This window comes from Acipenser ruthenus, chromosome 8 (assembly GCF_902713425.1).
Source record: "Acipenser ruthenus chromosome 8, fAciRut3.2 maternal haplotype, whole genome shotgun sequence".
In the NCBI taxonomy this organism is placed as follows: Eukaryota; Metazoa; Chordata; class Actinopteri; order Acipenseriformes; family Acipenseridae; genus Acipenser; species Acipenser ruthenus.
In genome coordinates, this window is record NC_081196.1 from 23,230,073 (window position 1) to 23,253,622 (window position 23,550).

The 23,550-nt window shown below is 39.7% G+C and overlaps 1 protein-coding gene across 4 annotated transcripts in view; it reads right to left on the bottom strand.

Annotated features, from left to right (window-relative positions):
- Positions 1-23,550, bottom strand: part of LOC117407400 (microtubule-associated tumor suppressor candidate 2-like) — a 323,947-nt gene that overhangs the window by 83,217 nt on the left and 217,180 nt on the right. For all 4 annotated transcript variants that reach the window (XM_034012383.3, XM_059028738.1, XM_034012384.3 and 1 more), the window contains 2 exons: positions 12,523-12,684; positions 11,781-11,879 (listed from right to left, as the gene is read on the bottom strand). In XM_034012383.3, the coding sequence (XP_033868274.2) occupies positions 11,781-11,879; positions 12,523-12,684 (261 nt within the window). The remainder of the gene's footprint in view (positions 1-11,780; positions 11,880-12,522; positions 12,685-23,550) is intronic.

Genomic DNA, 23,550 nt, shown 5'->3' on the forward strand with positions numbered 1-23,550 from the left:
TCTTTCTTGCCTCCCGTCCGTACAGGCCAGCTTTGTGTAGGGACCAGCTTATTGTTGATGTGTGAACACTGACTCCCATCTCAGACACAGAACTTGTCATTGTTGGCTTCAGAGTGACATCCCGAACCAGTTTCCTGGGAGGGTGACCTGATCTGGGTAGTGTCTGGGTGGTATGATGCATCTTCCACTTCTTAATGATGGACTTCACTGTGCTGAGAGGGATAATCAGCACCTTTGAAATTTTCTTGTACCCTTCTCCTGCTCTGTGACTCTCTACCACTTCATCCCTGACTTGTTTCGAAAGCTCCTTGGTCATCACGTTTGCTTTGTTGGATCACTATGTGAGTTGCAGCTTGAAAGTCTTTATATACCTGAGGGAAATTATCTACTAGTTAAACCACTTTGAGTACATGCAGGCTGAAACCATTTCACTAATTTTGTGACCTTTCAAACAAATCATTTGCACCTGAACTGACTTAGGACTGCAGTAGCAAAGGGGTTGAATACTTATGCAACTGAGATTAATCTGTTTTTCTCTGTAAATCTTATTTATATTCTAGATGCATTTTTTAACTTTATCAATGTGGAGTAGTTTGTGTAGATTCTACAAGTCTAATTTGAAAGCGTTGCGGAGTACACTCAGATGCCAACAAAATGTGAAAACTTTGCATGGGGATGAATACTTCTGCAAACCACTGTATATGAGACTGATTTAACGATGCTTTGATTATCAGATATTAACGAAAGTAAATATTTGTGTTACTAACGATACCCCTGTTAAGACTAACCTTCGTCTTCAATAGCTGTCAGGGATGCAGTTGTAACCTTTAAGGGAATCTCCCATAGATTGCGTTGGATCGCTACTCAACCAGCGGGAGTGGGGTGTCGTTGTTTATGTTTCCTTTTCTGTACTGTTTCATTGAGTTAATTCTTCCTTTCTGTATTATTTTAGCTTAGTTGTTGCACCTTTAATTTTTCCTTTATTTAGTTTTATTTCTAATAAAACTGTTATTTTGTATTCACTAGAAACGTTGTCTAGTCTGATTATTTCGATCAAGGTGGGTTCTACATGACTTGAATTCAAACAAGGTATTTTATTATTTCAATTTAAACTAGTCCAAATACAAATATACCTTGCACACTACACTGGACTTAAGTGAACAGTTTTCTGGTAAAGCCCCATGGAATGCTCACATGGTCACGTGTGTTCCTGTAGAGACAGTACAGCTTGAATTCAAACAAAAAGAAAGTCTTCAACAGTTTCAAAAAAAGGTATGTTTATCAGAGCTATAGGTCATGCTTGGCAGTAGCTGCAAAAAGTAGCGAGTGCATTTTTGTTTGAAATTGAATGTCTGTAAACTGTAAATATACAGGTATGTCTGGACTTGCTTTTGTGTTCCAACTTTATTTACTGTGAAATACTGTAAATGCACCCGTCAGTCTACAAAATTTGCTGGACTTGATTTTTTGTAAGCGATTTGCTGTAAAACAATTCTACTTATACATGTATATAAAATTGCCAATCAAAAAAGAATGCTAGTTTTTATGTTTCTGCCATTTCAGATCGGTATTGTTATGAAATAAGATAATGAGACTCTGTTTGTATAGCTTTTTTAATTAGCTTCATAATTTAGGCACTAAAACAACATTTCTGCGATTTTTCATGCTTTGGTCACAATTGAGCTGCATTTTTTGAAGATCTCACCACAATTGATGTAGGGCCTTCATTATTTTCAATATTAACTCACAAATTGTGTTTCGCTGGGAACAGTAAAAATAGCACTGAGGAAGCTTTGCCCCCCTACTGTAAAAAGCTTCCGCTATCACTGCGAATGGGTACTGAAAGACAGTTCATTAACAGGCTTTTGTAGCAAGCAATGTATAATTTAAAGCTGAATCTAATGCATTGGAAAATGGTTTAAATTAATTATTTATACTATCATTGTAGAGACTAACTGAGATGCAACGTTGTGGCAGGATAGCTTGCAGTGGTGAGGTGTGGTGACGTCATGGACCAGGAAGTAACTGAACCAAAACAATGGATGGGCGGGTGAAACTGAACGCAACGGCGTCCAGCTGAATTTATTAATAAACAAAACAAACGATTTGAACAAAACAACAAAAACAAAAGGGCACGAGGGCCAAACGAATAAACAGAAACAAGTATATCTTATTATATAGCAATTGCTTGTTATATTTTATATTCTCCTCCCTCTCTCCGCTCCCCGTACTCTCCTCTGTACACTCAACCACCCCGCAGCACGGACAGCTGCAGGTTCTTATACTCTGGCCGAGGGGTTAACTAGCTGTTAATTATCTTATTACCCCTCGGCCACAGTCTGCACGCGTTTGGTAAGGATGCGTGACTGTCAGCTAGTTAAATAATCAGTAGCTGATCAGCCACGCATCCTCACAGGTTTTAAATTATAAATAACAATAACAAAAGACGCGGCACTTTTATCCGCGCCGCAAACAAAAATACAAATAATAATAAATAGGGGCGGGACACTCCGCCACAAACATGTAGTTTCTTTTTGGTCACAGCAGGATGGCACTAAGGCAGAGAGCTGAGTTTGGAAAACATGATACACTGGCACCTACTCAATAGGCTATTAAACTTCCATGTCTGCTAACAGAAAGCATATCATTTCTCACATACCTAACACCACATTTTTTTCAGGTAAAAAGCAAGCAACCTATTGATTTTCACATGACCATTAAAATAATAATAAAATAGCACCACTCATCTCTGTGCTAGTCTTTGTAAGCATTTTTTTTTAATTCTAAAAAGTTCCTGCAAAAAGTTTCCAACCTTATTTCATATGTTACCCCTTTACGTATTCTCCATATCTTCTCAGGCTAAAACAGCAATTTGGTATCTATTTTCTGATCTCATTAACAATGCAATGTTTCCTAAAAACAACATCTTAAACCCTGAGGAGATAACTGTCGTAGAAGAAAGTCATGTTGCAAGTATGATGTCAGCCCAGTTTGTCTGACATACTACACAAATCTGAAATTAAGCTGAATGAAAAATGTTACTGTAAATAGGGCTAATGTATGTCAAAATCAGATGTCTCCTTCAAATATATTTTGCAATAAATACAACATTTTGTAACAAGGCTGATGTTCATATTGCCGTTAGGTGATCACTCAGAAATGTCTTGAATCAAACCTGGAAATCATTTTAGCTGTTTGACTAGTTGTGTAAGAGGCTGTTTGATTCCACTAAATTGTAAACATTTAGAAAAGTTAAACTTTCTTCTTGTACTTTACAGACAGATTCAAAAGAGGATTTGATTTGTACATTTACACCTGTTAGTATCTGCCCAAATCTACCATTAGTCTTTTCAACTTTGTAGCTGTTTCTTTTCCTGGATCTACTACATGATATTGTGGTATATAATTAAGGCTTCTGATTTTCGGTTTTAACCGATAAAACCAGATAAAACACCCCCGATACAAAGAAAATGACATCGGTGGATAGCCAATAAACACTGGAAAAGCTGTGGAAATGGTTAATCAATTCACATTGACTTTACCCTTTTTCCATTAAAAAATAAAATAATACCAAAATAATAATAAATACATTTCCCAGTGCTGCTTGGAAATGTCCCGCCTTCCTGACTTGCATCTATCATTGATTTGTTGTGAATACTTTAAACCCGCCCCAACTACTGAGTGACAGCACATTCCTACATTTATATTGGAGACTCCGCTTGCGAGATTTAAAACGAGATTACAATCAGGATGGAGGCTTGTTAGCGGGATTTAAAGCTGTATTACAGTTATGATACAGAGGATTTAAAATAGAATTGTAGCGAAATGTACAAAAATGCCTACACACAAAAACCCCAGAAGAATGTGCCCGTGACCATAGGGATTTCGTTGTGGAAGACAGCAAAGGAAAGAAGGTACAACTTAAGTGTGCAAGTACTGTTGTGTTACCACTATGCATATTTTGACAGAAAAAAAAAACGCTCAAGCATTTTGGAAAGTAACCAAAAACACTAATTTCATACAGTATATAAAACATGAAAACCCCCAAAAAAACGATTTACATAAAACATGTAATAAAACTACAAAACAAAAGTGCTGCTTATGCAACTGCCTCCACTGCCGCTATGCCGGTCAGCTCAGGTCTCTGTCCTACACTTCGCTGTGCACTATACACTGGGGTGGCTAAGGTTCCCCTATCACTACACTCGTCCCCTCGGTTACGTAACCAGAGATTTTAATAAATAGTTTATTTAAGGCTGGCTGTCTTCCTCAGCCGTGCTTGCCTGATTTTATTCTCTGCTCTTTCTTTTTGTTCTGTTTCTCTGAAAGGGTATACTCACGGACATGTCCATTCCCTTTGCAACCATTTCACCTGGATGCTTGCACCAACCACAGCCATACTGTCCATTGAATTGCTTGATATTTCGTAAAAGGACGTATTACAGTGTCACATGAACAAACTGTTAGCAACCTATACCTTCATAGAGCACCTCTGTAGAGATGTCTCATTTCCCTATAGAATTGCTCTATATAAATTCTATACATTTTTGTTGTAGAATTCTATAGAATTTCTATACAACATTTCTGTAAGGATCACAGACCGTATCTCAAAGCTTATCAGTGTCTGGTTTTGATTCCTAATATACCGCTTTGAGTAAACAATTAGTTGCAGACAGAAATAAAGTTGACTTAGCTGCATGGAAAAGGAAAAAAGACAGCTTTGATTGATTATATTAGTGTCAGCTCGGCAGGTGAAGCGAGGGGCGCTCTCTTCATTCACCTCGAATTTCCGTGTCACATTGTCACAGATATGGCTTGGTGGTGACGTCAGACCAGGAAGAAACAGACATTAATAATAAATAAAGGGGTTAAACAAAAACAGGAACAAAACACTTTGCCACAAAACAAAAGACACTGTGGCCAAAACAAAATAGACAATAATTAAAACAAGTATCATGCTGGTGTAAAGCCAGCACGAGTAGCAATTGTTTTTAGTTTTATAATTCTTATTGTCTCTCCGTCTCCTTTTTCCAAACTCTCTCCAACTCCCAGGCTGCTTCGCTTTTATATATGTGGCCATCTCCCAATTGGTAATTACTTGATTAATTTGAGAGATGGCCACATTAGGTACAAGTTTTAGCTGGATGGGGAAATTTAACCCCCATAAGAAACATTCATTACATTCAAATAAAAGCACGGCATATTCCAGAAGAACACGTTAACAAAAGATAGCTTGGTCAGGCTTAGGCAAGCTACAGATTGCCTACACAGGCTTTCTCAAGACAGATACTGGCAGAGCGTGAGGTTGATTGAAGGTGATGTTTCCGATTAAAAAAAAAAAAAATTACCTTTTACATTCATAATTAACCAGGATGTCTGTAGGTAATAACTGTATATTGTTTTAGCTCAATGGTAAAGTTTTAATGGAGCAGTTCTGCAGTTGAAAGTTTCGTTGCAGATGCCTGAACACAGTGCGGCAGGCTCAATATTTGTGATCCTACTTTATCCCATTAATTGCTATGGCCATGTACAGTGTGTGCCTTCACCTCTCACAAAGATCACCAGATGCCACTGATATATTTTGTCAAAAATCGCAATCCATGTTTTCACAAATATAATTTTTCTGTCCTGTGTTACAAGTTAATATGTACAGTTGAACCTGTACTTATGGTATAAAATAGTCTTCTCACAGGGCATATTAATATTATTATAATTATTATTATATAAAAGTTCAACATCGGTAGGTTATTATCATAACCCTGGTTCCCTGAAATAGAAATGTAACCATTACCTCATGGGTATTTATCTTTAAGACCCGGATAACCCGAATAAGATAAGATCAAAGCTGCACGTCAGAGCACTCGTTTTATCACCAAACTCCTCAATAATGCAATCCAAGTCATTATTTTATTACTATAACATCTAAAAAAAGTCTGTGATATTCTTTGAGCACTGGATGCAGAAGCAGCTATCTTGTTTGTTTATGTCTGTGTTATCTATGTGGTGTCGGGGCTATCTGTATTCATGATACGCCCCTTTTTTTAATTTGTTTTTTTCGGCTTCTCTCGGCCATTGAATGGTTTTCTTGGCTTTTTCCGGAGAAAAAAACGACTAGAGACCTGTTTTTTAAAGTCTTTTTGATGATGTCGGACAGGGTCCGACATTGGACTGGAAAGGGAAAATTGCAATGTCGGACCAGGTCTGACATAGGACCGCAAAGGGTTAACCGTTATATTATTAAGATCCCAACCCTATCCACACTGACATCTGAAATGGTGCCCCTGGTGGAACCACAGGTAAAATGGTACTTGAGATATTAACCACTGAGTAGGTAAACATGCACCCAGCTCCCTTTTCCTTATAAACACTTTGTATTTATAACAAAACAACAACAGCTTGAGAATATGTCATGAATAAATGAAGTTCTGATTATACGCTGCTTTGTAATAAAGCTCATCCTGTATCGCCACTTTATCCCTCCTGTGAATCAAGAAATGACAGCTGTATGGAGCCCTGAAGTATTCTTATACCAGCTTTGTTGTAAATTGATGTCACAAGACTTGCAGAATTGCATCCAACACAGCTGTCAAGAGGAAGAAATGTAATCTTAACAACAATGCTTTTCAAATTGTACAGCATGTTCTGACTTCATACTTGGCAAACAGACAAGAAATAACCAGTTGGCAGTACAGCAGTCATACTTTGAAGCTGATAGACAGTCTTCTCCAATGGAATGTTGTGCCTGTAAGGAGCTGATAATGCAAATTCTTAATGCAGCTGTATTATCACACAGCAAATAAGTCTTTATTAGTGAATGATGAAGATAGTTACCAAATTATACATAGTAGAACTCCAAACAATCGCATGCCAAACAACCAAACGCCAAACAACCGCATGTCCAATCAACCGCACGCCAAAAAAACGCATGCCAAACAACCACACATCAAACAACCGTATGTCCAATCAACCGCACACCAAACAACCACACGCCAAACAACCGCATGTCCAATCAACCGCACGCCAAACAACCACACGCCAAACAACCGTATGTCCAATCAACCGCACGCCAAACAACCACATGCCAAACAACCGCATGTCCAATCAACCACACGCCAAACAACCACACGCCAAACAACCGCATGTCCAATCAACCGCACGGCAAACAACCGCATGTCCAATCAACCGCACGCCAAACAACCGCATGTCCAATCAACCCCACGCCAAACAACCACACGCCAAACAACTGCATATCCAATCAACCGCATGCCAAACAACCACACACCAAACAACTGCATGTCCAATCAACCGCACGCCAAACAACCACACGCCAAACAACCGCATGTCCAATCAACTGCACGCCAAACAACCGCATGTCCAATCAACCGCACGCCAAACAACCACATGTCCAATCAACCGCAAGCCAAACATCCGCATGCCAAACAACCGCATGTCCAAACAACCGCATGTCCAATCAACCGCATGCCAAACAGCCGCATGCCAAACAACCGCATGTCCAAACAACCGCACGCCAAACAGCTGCATGTCCAATCAACCGCATGCCAAACAACCACACGCCAAACAACCGCATGTCCAATCAACCGCACGCCAAACAACCGCACGCCAAACAACCACACGCCAAACAACCACACGCCAAACAACCGCATGTTCAATCAACTGCACGCCAAACAACCGCATGTCCAATCAACCGCACGCCAAACAACCACATGTCCAATCAACCGCAAGCCAAACAGCCGCATGCCAAACAACCGCATGTCCAAACAACCGCATGTCCAATCAACCGCATGCCAAACAACCACATGCCAAACAACCGCATGTCCAATCAACCACACACCAAACAACCGCACGTCCAAACAGCCGCACACCAATCAACCACACGCCAAACAACCGCATTTCCAATCAATCGTACGCCAAACAGTACAAATCTTAGTAAATGCAGCTGAAATCATGAGATGATCAAGCTGAATTCACGCAGCTGAATTCATGAGAAGATCAAGCTGAATTCATGCAGCTGAATTCACGAGAAGATCAAGCTGAATTCATGCAGCTGAATTCATGAGATCAAGCTGAATTCACACAGCTGAATTCATGAGTGTGGCAGGATGGCTTGCAGTAGTGAGGTGTGGTGACGTCACGGACCAGGAAGTAACTGAACCAAAACAGTGGATGGGCGGGTGAAGCTGAATGCTACGGCACTCAGCGTGTTTAATAAATAAACAAACCAAAACAAAAAATTTAAACAATAACAAAACACTAAACAAAAAGGCACAAGGGCCAAACAAACCAGACAGACAAACAAGTAAGTGTCATGCTGGCTAATCCAGCACGTTTTAGCAATTGTTATTTTAAATTCTGTCTCCTCTCTATCTCCCCATACCTCCTCTCTGTACACCCAACCCTGCAGCACTGACAGCTGCAGGTTCTTATACTCTGGCCGAGGGGTTAACTAGCTGTTAACCCTTTGAGTTCCATTTATTAATCGCGCGTCAGGCACGTCAGGTCTAATTAATTTTCACACGCGCAGTTAATTTTAGACGCGCTGTTTAAAAGTATTTTTTTCCACAGTCAAACGTGTTTAAATGGCCCTGCATATCAACAAAGCACTCACTAGGCATCTCCAGCCCCGCCCCACCCTTTCGTTCGCTATAGCTTTCACCTATGTAAGAAATAAATAATAATAATAATAGTCGTACATACCGATTATCTCCTGATCACTCGTTTTATCACCAAACTCCTCAATAATGCGATCCAAGTCATTATTTTATTACTATAACACCTCAAAAAAGCTCTGCAAATGTCTGTGTTTTCTGTGCGCTGATTCAGTCAGCCAGCTTGTTTACTTACGACCGCCCTGTTATCTGATACCAGATACCATGTATGACTATTCATGAGATACGCCTTTTTTTTTTCGACTTGTCTCGGCTCCTGTCGCTCCCACTCGGCAATTGAATGGTTTTCTCGGCTTTTTCCGGAGAAAAAACGACTAGAAACCCGTTTTTTGCGTTGCTATAATGATGTCGGACCCAATCCGACAAAGGACCTGTGAGGAATAATTGCAATGTCGGACCCAGTCCGACAATGGACCGCAAAGGGTTAATTATCTTATTACCCCTCGGACACAGTCTGCACGCGTTTGGTAAGGATGTGTGACTGTCAGCTAGTTAAATAATCAGTAGCTGATCAGCCACGCATCCTCACGGGTTTTTAAATATAAATATAATAAACAATAAGAAAAGACGCTGCGCTTTTATCCGCGCCGCAAACAAATACAAATAATAATAAATAGGGGCGGGACACTCCGCCACACATGCCCCCCCTTGTGCGCAGCACACATGGCCTTTTCGGCCACCTCCCCCCTTAGTCCCCAAAGTCCCGGCTAGCAGTCCCGGCGCAGGAACAGGGGCAGCAACGGGCCAAAGGTGGCGGCCACGGTGGGATGTCCTCCTCCCACCCAAACAACTGTAGCGTCCCAGTGGACGACGCACAGACCGGTTCCTCTGGCCAGAAAAATTTTGGGGGTGGTCTCGAGACCTGCCCCTCCCTTCTACATGGCCGGCAGCTCCCCTCCGTGGGGCTCCGGCCACCCTTTCTCCTGCAGCGAAATTGCTGCGGGGGAAGCTGGTCTCCTGACCTCCCCCCCTTCTTCGTGGCCGGCAGCTGCCCTTCGAGGGGCTCCAGTCACAGTATTTCCTGCCGCGAAATACCCTCTGCTGGTGGAGGTGGGAGCGGCAAGCAGTCCTCCCACGGCGGTTGAGGCGGAACCAGCAGGCATTCACCCTCTGCTGGTGGAGCTGGGAGGGGCAAGCAGTCCTCCCACGACGGTTGAGGCAGAACCAGCAGGCATTCACCCTCTGCTGGTGGAAGTGGAGAGGGAACCAGCAGGTATTCACCCTCTGCTGGTGGAGGTGGAGATGGAGGTGGCAGAGACAGAGGCAGCTCCTGCTGCTCTGCTCCTGGTGGTGGAAGTGGCGAAGGCAGAGGCAGCAAAGGCCTGCACAAAGAGGGGGTCTTCATATGGGCACACCTCAGGGAGGTGCCCATACTCCAGGCAGACGAGGCACCACGTAGCCCCTCCTTCCTTCAACTCCCTCTGATGCTCATGCCACCTCTCCATGTAGGCATCCACTTTATCTATTTTTGTTATTTTTTCTCCAAACACAAAAACACTTATTCGAAAAAAAAACGAACAAAAAAAAACTACCTTTTCCTGGTCCGGCTCCTGGAGGCGTTGTTTGTCCCACGCAGGACACCATATGTGGCAAGATGGCTTGCAGTGGTGAGGTGTGGTGACGTCACAGACCAGGAAGTAACTGAACCAAAACAGTGGATGGGCGGGTGAAGCTGAATGCTACGGCACTCAGCGTGTTTAATAAATAAACCAAAACAAAAGATTTAAACAATAACAAAACACTAAACAAAAAGGCACAAGGGCCAAACAAACCAGACAGACAAACAAGTAAGTGTCATGCTGGCTAATCCAGCACGTTTTAGCAATTGTTATTTTAAATTCTGTCTCCTCTCTATCTTCCTGTACCTCCTCTGTGTACATCCAACCCCGCAGCACTGACAGCTGCAGGTTCTTATACTCTGGCCGAGGGGTTAACTAGCTGTTATATCTTATTACCCCTCGGCCACAGTCTGCACGCGTTTGGTAAGGATGCGTGACTGTCAGCTAGTTAAATAATCAGTAGCTGATCAGCCACGCATCCTTATGGGTTTTTAAATATAAATATAAAAAACAATAACAAAAGACACAGCGCTTTTATCCGCACTGCAAACAAATACAAATAATAATAAATAGGGGCGGGACACTCCGCCACAATGAGATAAAGCTGAATTCACGCAGCTGTATTCATGATAAGATCAAGCTGAATTCACACAGATGAATTCATGAGAAGACCAAGCTGAATTCGTAGCTGAATTCATGAGATAAAGCTGAATTCACACAGCTGAATTCATGATAAGATCAAGCTGAATTCACACAGCTGAATTCATGAGAAGACCAAGCTGAATTCATGTAGCTGAATTCATGAGATAAAGCTGAATTCACACAGCTGAATTCATGATAAGATCAAGCTGAATTCACACAGCTGAATTCATGAGAAGACCAAGCTGAATTCATGTAGCTGAATTCATGAGATAAAGCTGAATTCACACAGCTGAATTCATGATAAGATCAAGCTGAATTCACACAGCTGAATTCATGAGAAGACCAAGCTGAATTCATGTAGCTGAATTCATGAGATAAAGCTGAATTCATGCAGCTGTATTCATGATAAGATCAAGCTGAATTCACACAGCTGAATTCATGTAGCTGAATTCATGAGATAAAGCTGAATTCACACAGCTGAATTCATGCTAAGATCAAGCTGAATTCATGAGAAGAACAAGCTGAATTCAAACAGCTGAATTCACGAGAAGATCAAGCGTCTACACCGTTTTTAGTAAGAAAATCTTGCCACTGACGTTTCAGTGGCGCTTTAAGGAGTTGTATTGTTATTTTACTTGCATTGTAAGAGCTCAGTGGCACAACATGCCTGGTACCTGCAGCACAGCAATCAGAACATGTGGATCGATATAATGAAAAGTGCTGTGATAGAAGCTATAGAATGAAGAAATACTTATATACCTAGTCACACATTTCTGAAGGACGAACTGTAAAGAATTAACAATTCAGTGATGATACACATCAGCGCATGGTGCATTGATGTGGAAACTTACTTTCTAATCACCCTGTATATCGTACAGTATTCAATGCTTACCTGGAGAATTAAGCTTTGAGGCTGCCACCACTAATCTCTTGGGCGATGAAACTGCTGGTCTAGCAACTTCAGCATCTTTTTGCATTTCTTTCCTGGAAGCTGTAAAACATGTCAATTTAAAGTGTTCATTTTTGACTGACTGTATGTTATGTAGTTTTGAACATTTTAACATATAGTTTTGAAAAACAATAAAATAACTATGTAGTCACAAATGAACAATTTGGAATGTTCTAGAATGATTCAGTGCCATTCTAGAATGGCTCAGGGATACATAAAGCATTCTAACACACACACACACACACACACACGCGTATTCTGTGTTACCTATAAAATCCTGTTCTGTGAAAGCTTTGGATAGATTCATAGATTTGTTTCTGCTATGTATGGAACAGGAAATTGAAAGTCTAGTGAAAAGCAGGGAAAGGGGTTAGACTATGAAATCATCACTTTTGTGTTTGAAGTATGTACGTTTCTATTGCTGTCAACAGCAGTTGGTCACTGTAAACTGATTACATTATTTACTCTAATCACAAATGGAACATTTTACACAGATATTTATAATATTGCTGGCTATGACATGTTTTTTCAGGGAAAGTACTTTCTTGACTCTTCCCATTTAGCAGGGCATGTACTAAGCTTGAATTTCACTGCATTCCTTGCATTGCTGGGCAAGAGTGGGTTGTCAGCCAGTCCTCCAACCCCCTCATCAAGCAGGCCTGAAGTGTTCGGATTAAACCCTCACCAGATGGTGATCCTCCGCTCCTGGGGGTGGGAAGCAGGCACCGACGGCTGCCTGCAACATTGCTTGAAGCCTGCAAGCCGGTCCTGCTGGCACCTCGGGAAATGTCATAGGGCGGCACTGCTGGCTTCTGGTTCACTTGCTCATCACCCCCACTGCCGGGACCTGCAAGGATCATAACAAGTGTTCATTAGAATGGAAGGAATATGAAACACTGCAGTTTCCAGGAGGTAGAGGTGCTGACATTTGACATTACAGAGCAGAAGGGGGGCTGGACCGCAGAAGTGGTTTTACCAGCTAATTACCAGTCCAGCTATTTGTTTTGAACATAGTCATAGTTTTTTGGTATTTATATTCTTACCTAATGATTAAACTGAGTGCTGTTTTATGTTCAATGAATAGAGTTTGCAAGTTTTATACAATATCAATGTTTTCTGAATGTAATGATTTTCTACTGAAGAGACCCCAGAATCAAGAGAGATGCCCCCTTAATTATCAGCCCATCATCAACTGAGAAATAAGGGGTACCACACTGGTGATAGTACATAAAAAGAACAACCCCTGCTAATCCCAAATGCATTTAGACTGCAATTACAGAGTCACGTTACAAACAAAAGCTTTAATTCATGAGTTATTTAACTCTTTCAGCACTTTACAGAAAGATAATCCTGGCATAACAAACACAAGATTAATTTAAAATATATCCTTAACAATACAGTGATCTGTCGCATATCCGCACGTCACATACAGGTAGTGGACAAAAAAATGGAAACACCAATGTAAAGTCACTTGATTGGGCGTTGGCCGACTATGGAATCCCGCTCTGTGGAGTTCTCGGCGGACTGTTTTTGATGAAACTGGCTGCTCGCGCCCCAGGTTGAAATTTGCAATCAATTGTGTAGTTGCTCTCCTGTTTTGCCTTGCACTTCGAATTAATGCACGGATATCACGATCCTTGAGTATGCGCTTCCGCCCACTGTTGCCCTTTGCTGATGAAGTCTCTCCCTCAGAGTTCCATGCCGACATCACCTTAGACACCGTTGCTCGTGAAACATCAGCAAGTTGAGCTGTCTTGGTCACTGAAGCTCCTGCCAAACGTGCCCCAAAAATCACCCCTCTTTCAAAGTCACTGAGGTCTCCTCTTACAGCCATGCTAGCCATAATTATAGGCAACCAGGTCTGTTCAGCATTTTTTACATGACCCTAAGCATGCTGGGATGTTATTTGCTTAATTAACACATGAGCCACACCTGTGTGGAGGCCCTTGCTTTCAATATACTTGGTGTCCCTCATTTACCCAGGTGTTTCCATTTTTTCCTCCACTGCCTGTATCTGCCCTAACTGTTTATCCGCCATGATCAACCTCTTCAGCAACATTACTTATTGTTGAACAAAGAAGTTCAGAGATTGTAGATCTTGTACAACACAGTGTGTTGTATGTGCTCTGTGCGCAACCATTGCTGGTAGTGTCACCTGAGTTGTTCAGTGTGTTGATATGTAAATAAATCCTGTTCACGATCTCCTGCCCGTCTCTCAGCAGCGAATGCACACACACCCACAACAGACGGCTACCCTGTCACAAACATCAATACCCTGTGTCTTTCTAAACAAGGGATTTAGGGGAGCTCCATAATAAAAGCTGAATCTCAAAACAATAATTGTGTGAATATAGTAATTGTTCCAGCTGTGTATAATGGTATTTAAAACAGAATTCATGTATCCGCCTTTTTACATATCCACCCTTACTCTGGTCCCACTGCAGTCAGATACACAACGGATTACTGTATAAAAAAAACCCAAAAAACCTGTCTATTCACACACAACAATAACCCTGTAGAAGAACTATGAAATATTTGCATAAGATAGTGTGTATAATAAAAACAGTCATACTGTACATCCAGTCTTCCACAGTGCAATCAAATCAGCAGTAAGCAGTAGTAAAAATTCAATTTCAGCTATTTTAAAAGAGGTATGGCCTAATATATGTTTATTATTTTAAAATATTTTCCCCCTCCTCTTTGCTAAGAACATCTGTTAGATATACTTCTTTGATAGAGTATAAAGAGAAATGCCAGCGTGTCTGAAGGAACACATGCTTTAGACTCAAATACCATGCCTCCTGTTTACTGGCTTAAATCCAAGCAGCGGAATAAAAAGAAAACAACACAAATATTGTTATTTTGAAAAAAGTTTTTGATCTGGAAAAGCATATTTAATGTATATAATATTGCAGAGCATGACTGTTGCATATTTACAAAATAAAATGTAAAATGTTTGATAGGTAATATTATATCATTGTATGCCAAGGATTTGTAATAATGAAGTAGCGCCTGTGTACCAAGGGAGTATTTACATGTGCAAGCATTAGCAGACACGAGCCGAAGGCTGGCCAAGTGTATTCATTCCTGAGGTTACACGCTGATGATGCCTGAATATTTAATTTGTTCAATGCTTTGGGTATTAAAGTGTACGGTTCCTTCTAGTATCTGTGCAGTGATGAGCAAAACTAGAATTAAACATAATTAAACAACTTTCACAGTTTAGAACTGTTATATTGGTTAGAAGTACTGTATTTGGTAATCACACTTGTTAGCTGAGACATTGAGAAAAGTTTATAGTGGGCTAAACTAAAACATCTAAGAAAATATTCTCTTTGAATTAGAGAAGTTGGTGTCTGTGTTGTCTTCTCAAAACCCACAAAACATGTAACATGTAACACTTTTTACTTTTCAAAGAACATTGGCTTCAGTGCTTGTATTTTTCTTAGAAAATGTGTTAGGTAACATGGTGTTTTCTTTAGGGAAGCAGTCCATTGACAATACCAGTTTGCATTTTGATAGAAAATTGCAACATTTTGAAAAGGCAGGACCTTTTACAGCAAAACAGTATTCTGTCACTCTTTGTATACTATGTATATTTTGGACTATAGGGATTGTCATGTATTTTATCCATTTTTAACTGTTTTCTGTGTCATTAAAGTTATGTGTCTTTCATTAATAAAAATAGATTTTTATGATATGTCACATTCCAGCTAATGTTTCTAGAAAATCAAACCAAAAGAAAAATCACACCAAAGAATGCAAAAGCCAAATACTTCTATCTTACATTAAAGCAAAAAATGTCCCCATGTTTAAAGCAGTTTGCGTGTTGTTTTTGTTCACTAACCTATTTATGGATGTGTAAATGCTTTTTCTATAGATGTTCGCAAATCACAGTGTTTGGGGTTATGGGAAAAAAGCAATATTTTTTAAATAAACATTTAGAGTACAATATATATACGTGTATTGCTGTTTTTTATCAACTTGTGTTCATCTGAACGCACATTAATACAAACCATTTCTATGTCCTTGTGACGGGGTGCTCCCCGCCCCTGTATACGTACTTCATGTTTTGTGTTATTTTGTATTTGTATTTGTTGTATTATTACACCGTGTAACAAATTTTTTTTTTTTTGGTTCCTGGGTAGTAAGTGTTATTTCCTAATTGCTTATGCCTCAAAAGTATAGAAAATGGCTATTATTCCCCACAAACTTTGCTTTTATGACCAGGACAGTGATATTTTGAAATTTACCTATTTTCCAGAACATTCCAGATAGATTCAGTGCTGAGTAAACTTGGAGTAACTTCTAGAACTTTCCAGTAATATAAATAGCTGCTCCATAATGGTAACAAGTACCCGTCTCTTCCCCTGGCTCACTCGGTGCACCTCAAAGAGGATTACAACAGCATCAAGACCTTGCTGGACGCCTTGAAGTATGATGAGTACGGCTGGGAGGTCATAGGAGACTTCAAAATGGTGGCATTCCTGATGGGTCTCCAAGGCGGTTTTACCAAGTTTCCCTGCTATCTTTGCCTTTGGGACAGCAGGGACACCAAGGCGCACTACCACAGGCGGGACTGGCCACAGCGGACCGAGTTCTCTGTGGGGAGGAACAACGTCAAGTGGGAGCTACTGGTGGACCCCCGGAAGGTGCTGATGCCACCACTGCACATCAAACTGGGCCTTATGAAACAATTTGTCAGAGCTCTAGATAAGGAGTCGGCAGCCTTCAAGACTTCTTCCCTAAGCTGTCTGAGGCAAAGGTCAAAGCCGGTGTCTTCGTCGGACCACAGATAAAGAAGATCCTGGAGTGCAATGAATTCCCCAAGAAGCTCACTAGTAAGGAGAAAGCGGCTTGGAACAGCTTTGTCGCAGTGGTTCGGGGCTTCCTGGGCAATCACAAGGCCGAAAACTATGTGGAGCTGGTTGAGACTCTGGTGAAGAACTACGGCTCAATGGGCTGTAGGATGTCCCTCAAAGTCCATATCCTTGATGCTCATCTTGATAAATTCAAGGAGAACATGGGAGCGTACTCGGAGGAGCAAGGCGAGCGCTTCCACCAGGATATGCTGGACTTTGAACGCCGCTACCAAGGACAGTATAACGAGAACATGATGGTAGACTACATTTGGGGGCTGATTCGTGAAAGTGATTTACAGTATAATCGTAAATCTTGAAAAACTACTACAATCTTTTGTAGCCATTTTTGTATTACTTTAGTATAAATACATGTTAATTTGGATTCATATGTTGTTTTTTTCTGACTTTATGTGAACAAAATGACACAAATTCGCCCATTTTCTCATTGGAAATAGGTACATTTCAAAATATCACTGTCCTGGTCACAAAAGCAAAGTTTGTGGGGAATAATAGCCATTTTCTATACTTTTGAGGCATAAGCAATTAGGAAATAACACTTACTACCCAGGAACAAAAATTGTGTTAAATAGTGTTATTATTATTATTATTATTATTATTATTATTATTATTATTATTATTATTATTATTTTTTAAATGTACTGTGTTGTGTTTATTTAAAAACAAGCTGATTTATTGTTATTATTGTTTACAGCTTGGATGGGGTTAAATGCCCCATCCAGATAAAATCGTGAGAATGCGTGGTCAACAGCGAGTGATTACTGACAAACTGGCTGTTGAACTTGCATATGAGAAACCCTGTGGTGAATGTGTCAGAGGAATAAACTAGGTAATTGATAGCCAGTTAATCCCTCGGCCACATTGCTGATACGTCCCACTAGCGGAGCAATCCACATGGGCAACCCCATGCAGCGAGTTGCAGCATGTGACGTGTTTAGTCACCAGGCTAAATCAGGTCAGTCGCTGCACATTTAGCCACATTTTATACAATGTGTGTGAAGTGTAATACAGCGGCAGCCGTTACGTTCTGCCAAAGATGATTTGCGTTGTGAAATTGGGGACTGTGTTTAAAATTCAATCAGCCACAATAGGTTATAATTAAATGCTGGACCTGTGTGGGGGTGTAACAGGGCGAGGTGCCCTGTACATTCATTTGTTTATTTATTTTCAGAACGGGGGTTCCCCCTCCGCCCTTGTGTTATTTTGTGTTTTTTTATTATGATTTATTGTATTTATATGACGGCGAAGCGCCGGTTGTTTTGTATTTTTACGGCGTAGCATTTATTTAAAAACTTGTGCAGAAGGTGGCCATCTGTTATAAAAAGCCTGCAGCTCTCCAGCTCGGGGTGGGTGTTTGAGGAGCGGAGAGGAACGAGAGAGTTTAAAACGAGTTGGAAAAGATTACAGGAACAGTGAAGGCTACAGCCCAGCCTGACCTGTATTATTATTTACTTTTGTGTTTGAGAGGTTTTTTTTGTTTAAATATTTTGGTTATTTTGGTTTGTTAATAAAAACGGCAAACGCCACCTTTAACTGCAGTGCTCCTTGGTGTCAGTTTCCCTTCCTGCTTCTGTCTGACGTCACCACACACGCTATCCTGTCACAGGGGGGCTTTGACCCCACTTCTGTCTAAATAATGTGTTCCTGCTGGCAAAAAACAATGCCTAAATAAAACAGGAAACCCCAAACATCTCAATGTTGTGCATCCTAAGGATATATCTCAGTGTGAGGTATGCAAGGCAAGTCTAGTTGATTTACAGTTTAAAATCTTATTAATTATATTTTTGTATTTACTAATGGTTAATTAAATATATCCACTCAACAATGCTGAACTGTCTGCATTTGTTTTTGTATTTCAATATAAAGTTGTAATATTCCCACAGTATGAGGTACTAGCATTATATTTTCCACAATGTAACCATTTGACTGTGTTTGAAAGGCCAGATTCGATTATAGTGGACTTCACGTAAGAAGGCCATGGGGACAAGAAGAGGAAAAGTAACTTGGCAAGCTTTGTGTACTAATGTTTACGGTTAATGGTGAGACAGTGAGACATACTTCTTAATTGTTTAGATTGATATCTAACATACTGTAGATCCAGAAAATAATGAGACTGTTTTCCAGCAGTCTATGCTTATTGAGGAGAAGTCTGAATGGAAACTGTGTCCTGCACTAATCTACTTCTACAGCAGAGCACAGATATGGGCAAGTGTGTTGATTTTTACTTCATATTTTCAAAGCAATAAGTGTTAACTTTACTAATATTAATCAGTGATTAACTTATTTAAAACAGTCATGTTTGTTTCTCACTTTTGTAATATTAACTATAGATTGGCAAGGTTTTTACTCTGGTATCTCTTAGCGGTGCAATCGGCATCCTAATTTTGTATTCGATTATCATATAGGCATTTATCAACGATATTCGATGCATTGACATTTTTCAAAACAATGAACAAACTTTTTTTTTTTTTTTTAACAGAATATCCAATAACTAAAAACACCATTGTGCATAATAGTTAAACAAAAAGGCACAACTTACATTAAAATTAAAACCCTCATTAAAAAAGAAATACAAAGGACTTGAGTTTTTAACAACTGGAAAGAATATGCGTGAGTCAGCATCATATGTCCCGCCAAGGTTACACTCATACCTAAAACCACCTAGAACCACCTAGAACTATTTTCCCTGGTGCATTCTTTGTACAAAAGAAGGAATTGGTGACTGCCAGGTCCAGGAGAGATAACAACAGGCAGAATATTGTAGGTTATATTCAAAATAAAAACATGATTGTAAAGGGCAGTCATTTTGACGGTTTTCACTTTTAAAATTTAAATTGCTCTGCGTGTGTGATAGATACGCAGTTATCTGTTCTTGACTTTTCCTAAATACATGTATTAAATACACTGATGGCGTTTGAAAGGCAGGATCGCAAAAATAAAAAAAGTTATAATAATCCCCTCTACCTAGAGCTGCCAAAGCCGTCACTTTGACTGCCTTTTACAATACATGTTTTTATTTTGAATATAAGCTACAATATTCTATAAGCGCCTGTTGTTATCTCTACTGGACCTGGCAGCCACCAATTCCTTTGTTTTATACAAGGAATGCACCAGGGAAAATATCAGATGTCATCTTGAACAGCGATTCGGCAGAAACATTTCGATCAGAAAACTGTAAAGCAGCAGGCTGCTGCAGCTCAACCTGGATTCAGTGCTGCACAGAGTGACACATGTTTTAAATTAAAAAATACATTCGTTTTTACAGTTTTGTATGTACATATACCTGTTTTCACACTGTTTTCTTTTGAAATGTTTATTTTATTATAGTTTTTCATTTTAGTGCTTTAACCCTTTTATGTTTACTTGTTCGTTCATTTAAATAGTGTTTCCGCTGTGCAGATGTTTGATATGACGTGCTTGAATAAAACTTTAGTTGTATGGATACTTTGTCTTTCATTTTAATACTGATGTTTAAAATGTAACCATCATAATGACTGCCTGCGGTGGTTTTAGGTAGGAGTACAAGGAGTAAATTCAAACACAACATTCTTTGAAACAAAAGCTAAATTGGTATATTTAATAGATTAAAAAAAACAAAAAAAAAACATTTTGCCTTATTTTTTAAGTCAAGAAAACATGAATACAACATGCCTACTTCTGATTTGGCTTGTCCAAAGCGAATGTAGAAGTCTAAAGTGTGTATCCTAGCAAACACGCTAATCTACCGTACTAGCACTTAAAGAAGCGCACTCTCACACACTCAAGGATTTAATGCAAACGGGCAACAAGAGACTTCAAACTGGGTTCTAATTTCATGCATCAATTCACCAATATGTAATTGAAGCTCGGGAAATGTAAGGACAGATGATCAATAATCGACTGCACTCATTGTGTTGCATGGGCTCCAGTATATTAAAATGGTGCTTCAAGGAATGAATTAGGGTATGCAAAGAGGGTCAAGACAGAGTTGTTAACTGCGATTCACTGACAGCAGTTAAAATATATATATATATATATATATATATATATATATATATATATATATATATATATTATATATATATACAGACGTGCTCAAATTTGTTGGTACCCTTACAGCTCATTGAAATAATGCTTCATTCCTCCTGAAAAGTGATGAAATTAAAAGCTATTTTATCATGTATACTTGCATGCCTTTGGTATGTCATAGAATAAAGCAAAGAAGCTGTGAAAAGAGATGAATTATTGCTTATTCTACAAAGATATTCTAAAATGGCCTGGACACATTTGTTGGTACCCCTTAGAAAAGATAATAAATAATTGGATTATAGTGATATTTCAAACCAATTAGTTTCTTTAATTAGTATCACACATGTCTCCAATCTTGTAATCAGTCATTCAGCCTATTTAAATGGAGAAAAGTAGTCACTGTGCTGTTTGGTATCATTGTGTGCACCACAGTGAACATGGACCAGAGAAAGCAAAGGAGAGAGTTGTCTGAGGAGATCAGAAAAAAAAATAATAGACAAGCATGGTAAAGGTAAAGGCTACAAGACCATCTCCAAGCAGCTTGATGTTCCTGTGACAACAGTTGCAAATATTATTAAGAGTTTAAGGTCCATGGAACTGTAGCCAACCTCCCTGGGCAAAAGTGGAGTCCTACTGGGTCTTCTTCCATGGAGCCCACTTTCACTCAAAAAGCGACGGATGGTGTGATCAGAAACTGACGTACTTTCACCTTGGAGTTCAGCTTGTATCTCTTTGGCAGTTATCCTTGGTTCTTTTTCTACCATTCGCACTATCCTTCTGTTCAATCTGGGGTCGATTTTCCTCTTGCGGCCGCGCCCAGGGAGGTTGGCTACAGGTCCATGGACCTTAAACTTCTTAATAATAGTTGCAACTGTTGTCACAGGAACATCAAGCTGCATGGAGATGGTCTTGTAGCCTTTACCTTTACCATGCTTGTCTATTATTTTCTTTCTGATCTCCTCAGACAACTCTCTCCTTTGCTTTCTCTGGTCCATGTTCACTGTGGTGCACACAATGATACCAAACAGCACAGTGACTACTTTTCTCCATTTAAATAGGCTGAATGACTGATTACAAGATTGGAGACATGTGTGATACTAATTAAAGAAACTAATTAGTTTGAAATATCACTATAATCCAATTATTTATTATCTTTTCTAAGGGGTACCAACAAATGTGTCCAGGCCATTTTAGAATATCTTTGTAGAATAAGCAATAATTCATCTCTTTTCACAGCTTCTTTGCTTTATTCTATGACATATCAAAGGCATGCAAGTATACATGATAAAATAGCTTTTAATTTCATCACTTTTCAGGAGGAATGAAGCATTATTTCAATAAGCTGTAAGGGTACCAACAAATTTGAGCACGTCTGTATTGTTTTGTTTTGTTTTTTCCATGCTTAAAGTGTGCTTAGGCAGGCAGCGAAGCAAATAGCTCATGGGTCAGAGGCTTGTTTTGAAAGCGTGTAAATATTGTCTTTGGTGGTTTGGCTTTTTTTTGTTGCTGTTTGTATAGTGCATGCTTTTTTCTATTCCTTTTAATTATGAGGTCATCACCAGCACAGAATGTCAATCACCACAAAGCCCTGTACAGTATATCACAAGATCAAGGTCCAAAGAAATTACAAATCACACAAATGCTGACATATGGATTCAGCAAATCTGGCTTAAGAAAATGGAGAACTTCCAAAAACCACCCCTGGCTATGCCACTGATTTACTGGACACCTGAATTACGTGAATAAATTTCGCTCCTGATATAAACTTTTACATATGTTTACCAGCATGTTTACCAAATCAAACACAACATCAGTGCAACTCTCATTGTAAAACGTCTAGCTGCAGTAATTTTGAACCCCCCACTCCCTGTTTAACACTAACTCGGGGCTATTTCCCCAGATCTCAACTTTTCATTTGAATATGTTTATTCGTTCACATTAGAATATATACATAAATAACTGTGCATCATTTTATTCGTTTCAAATTTGTAATACTTTCTTCTCTTCTTCATTTCTCTGTATGATGTTTTTATTTAAAAAGAGCATGTGGTAACGAACAAAAGGAGGGGTTCCCTTGCTGTGACACCAGCAATTAAAATATAAGGGGCATATCTCAAAGTCCTGCCCAGCCGAGTGCTTTCTTTCTGAGACAAACCTTCGGAGGCTGACGGTTGTTTTTTCAATTTTTTAAAATGAAAACAAGATGACCGCATCACGAACAAAGATTTTTTCTGAGGAAAATTCTAGTTTGGGCCTATGGAGGCTTGCATTTCAATCCAGCTCAGGTCAAGAGTAAACTGAGTTTGGTGGACTTAGTTGAGCTCCCAGCTAACATTAGCCAACGTCACAAAATGGCCACACAATTCAGCACCAATATCATCTGTCCTTGGGTCTCTGCGGATTCTAATGGAAGGGCGTATTCAGGTCAGCACTGAGGTGCACTCTCAGAGCTGATAAAAGATTATATTCAATATTGCACTCATACAGTATATTACATGCAGCAGAAATCATGAACCAAAACAAAATCTTATAGGTGACAAGACTGCTTTAGATAAAACACCCTGAAGTAGGAGATCCAAGGTAAAACCCCAGAGATAGGAGATCCAAAGTAAAACCCCAGAGATAGGAGATCCAAGGTAAAACCCCAGAGATAGGAGATCCAAGGTAAAACCCCAGAGATTGGAGATCCAAGGTAAAACCCCAGAGATTGGAGATCCAAGGTAAAACCCCAGAGATTGGAGATCCAAGGTAAAACCCCAGAGATTGGAGATCCAAGGTAAAACCCCAGACATAGGAGATCCAAGGTAAACCCCCAGAGATAGGAG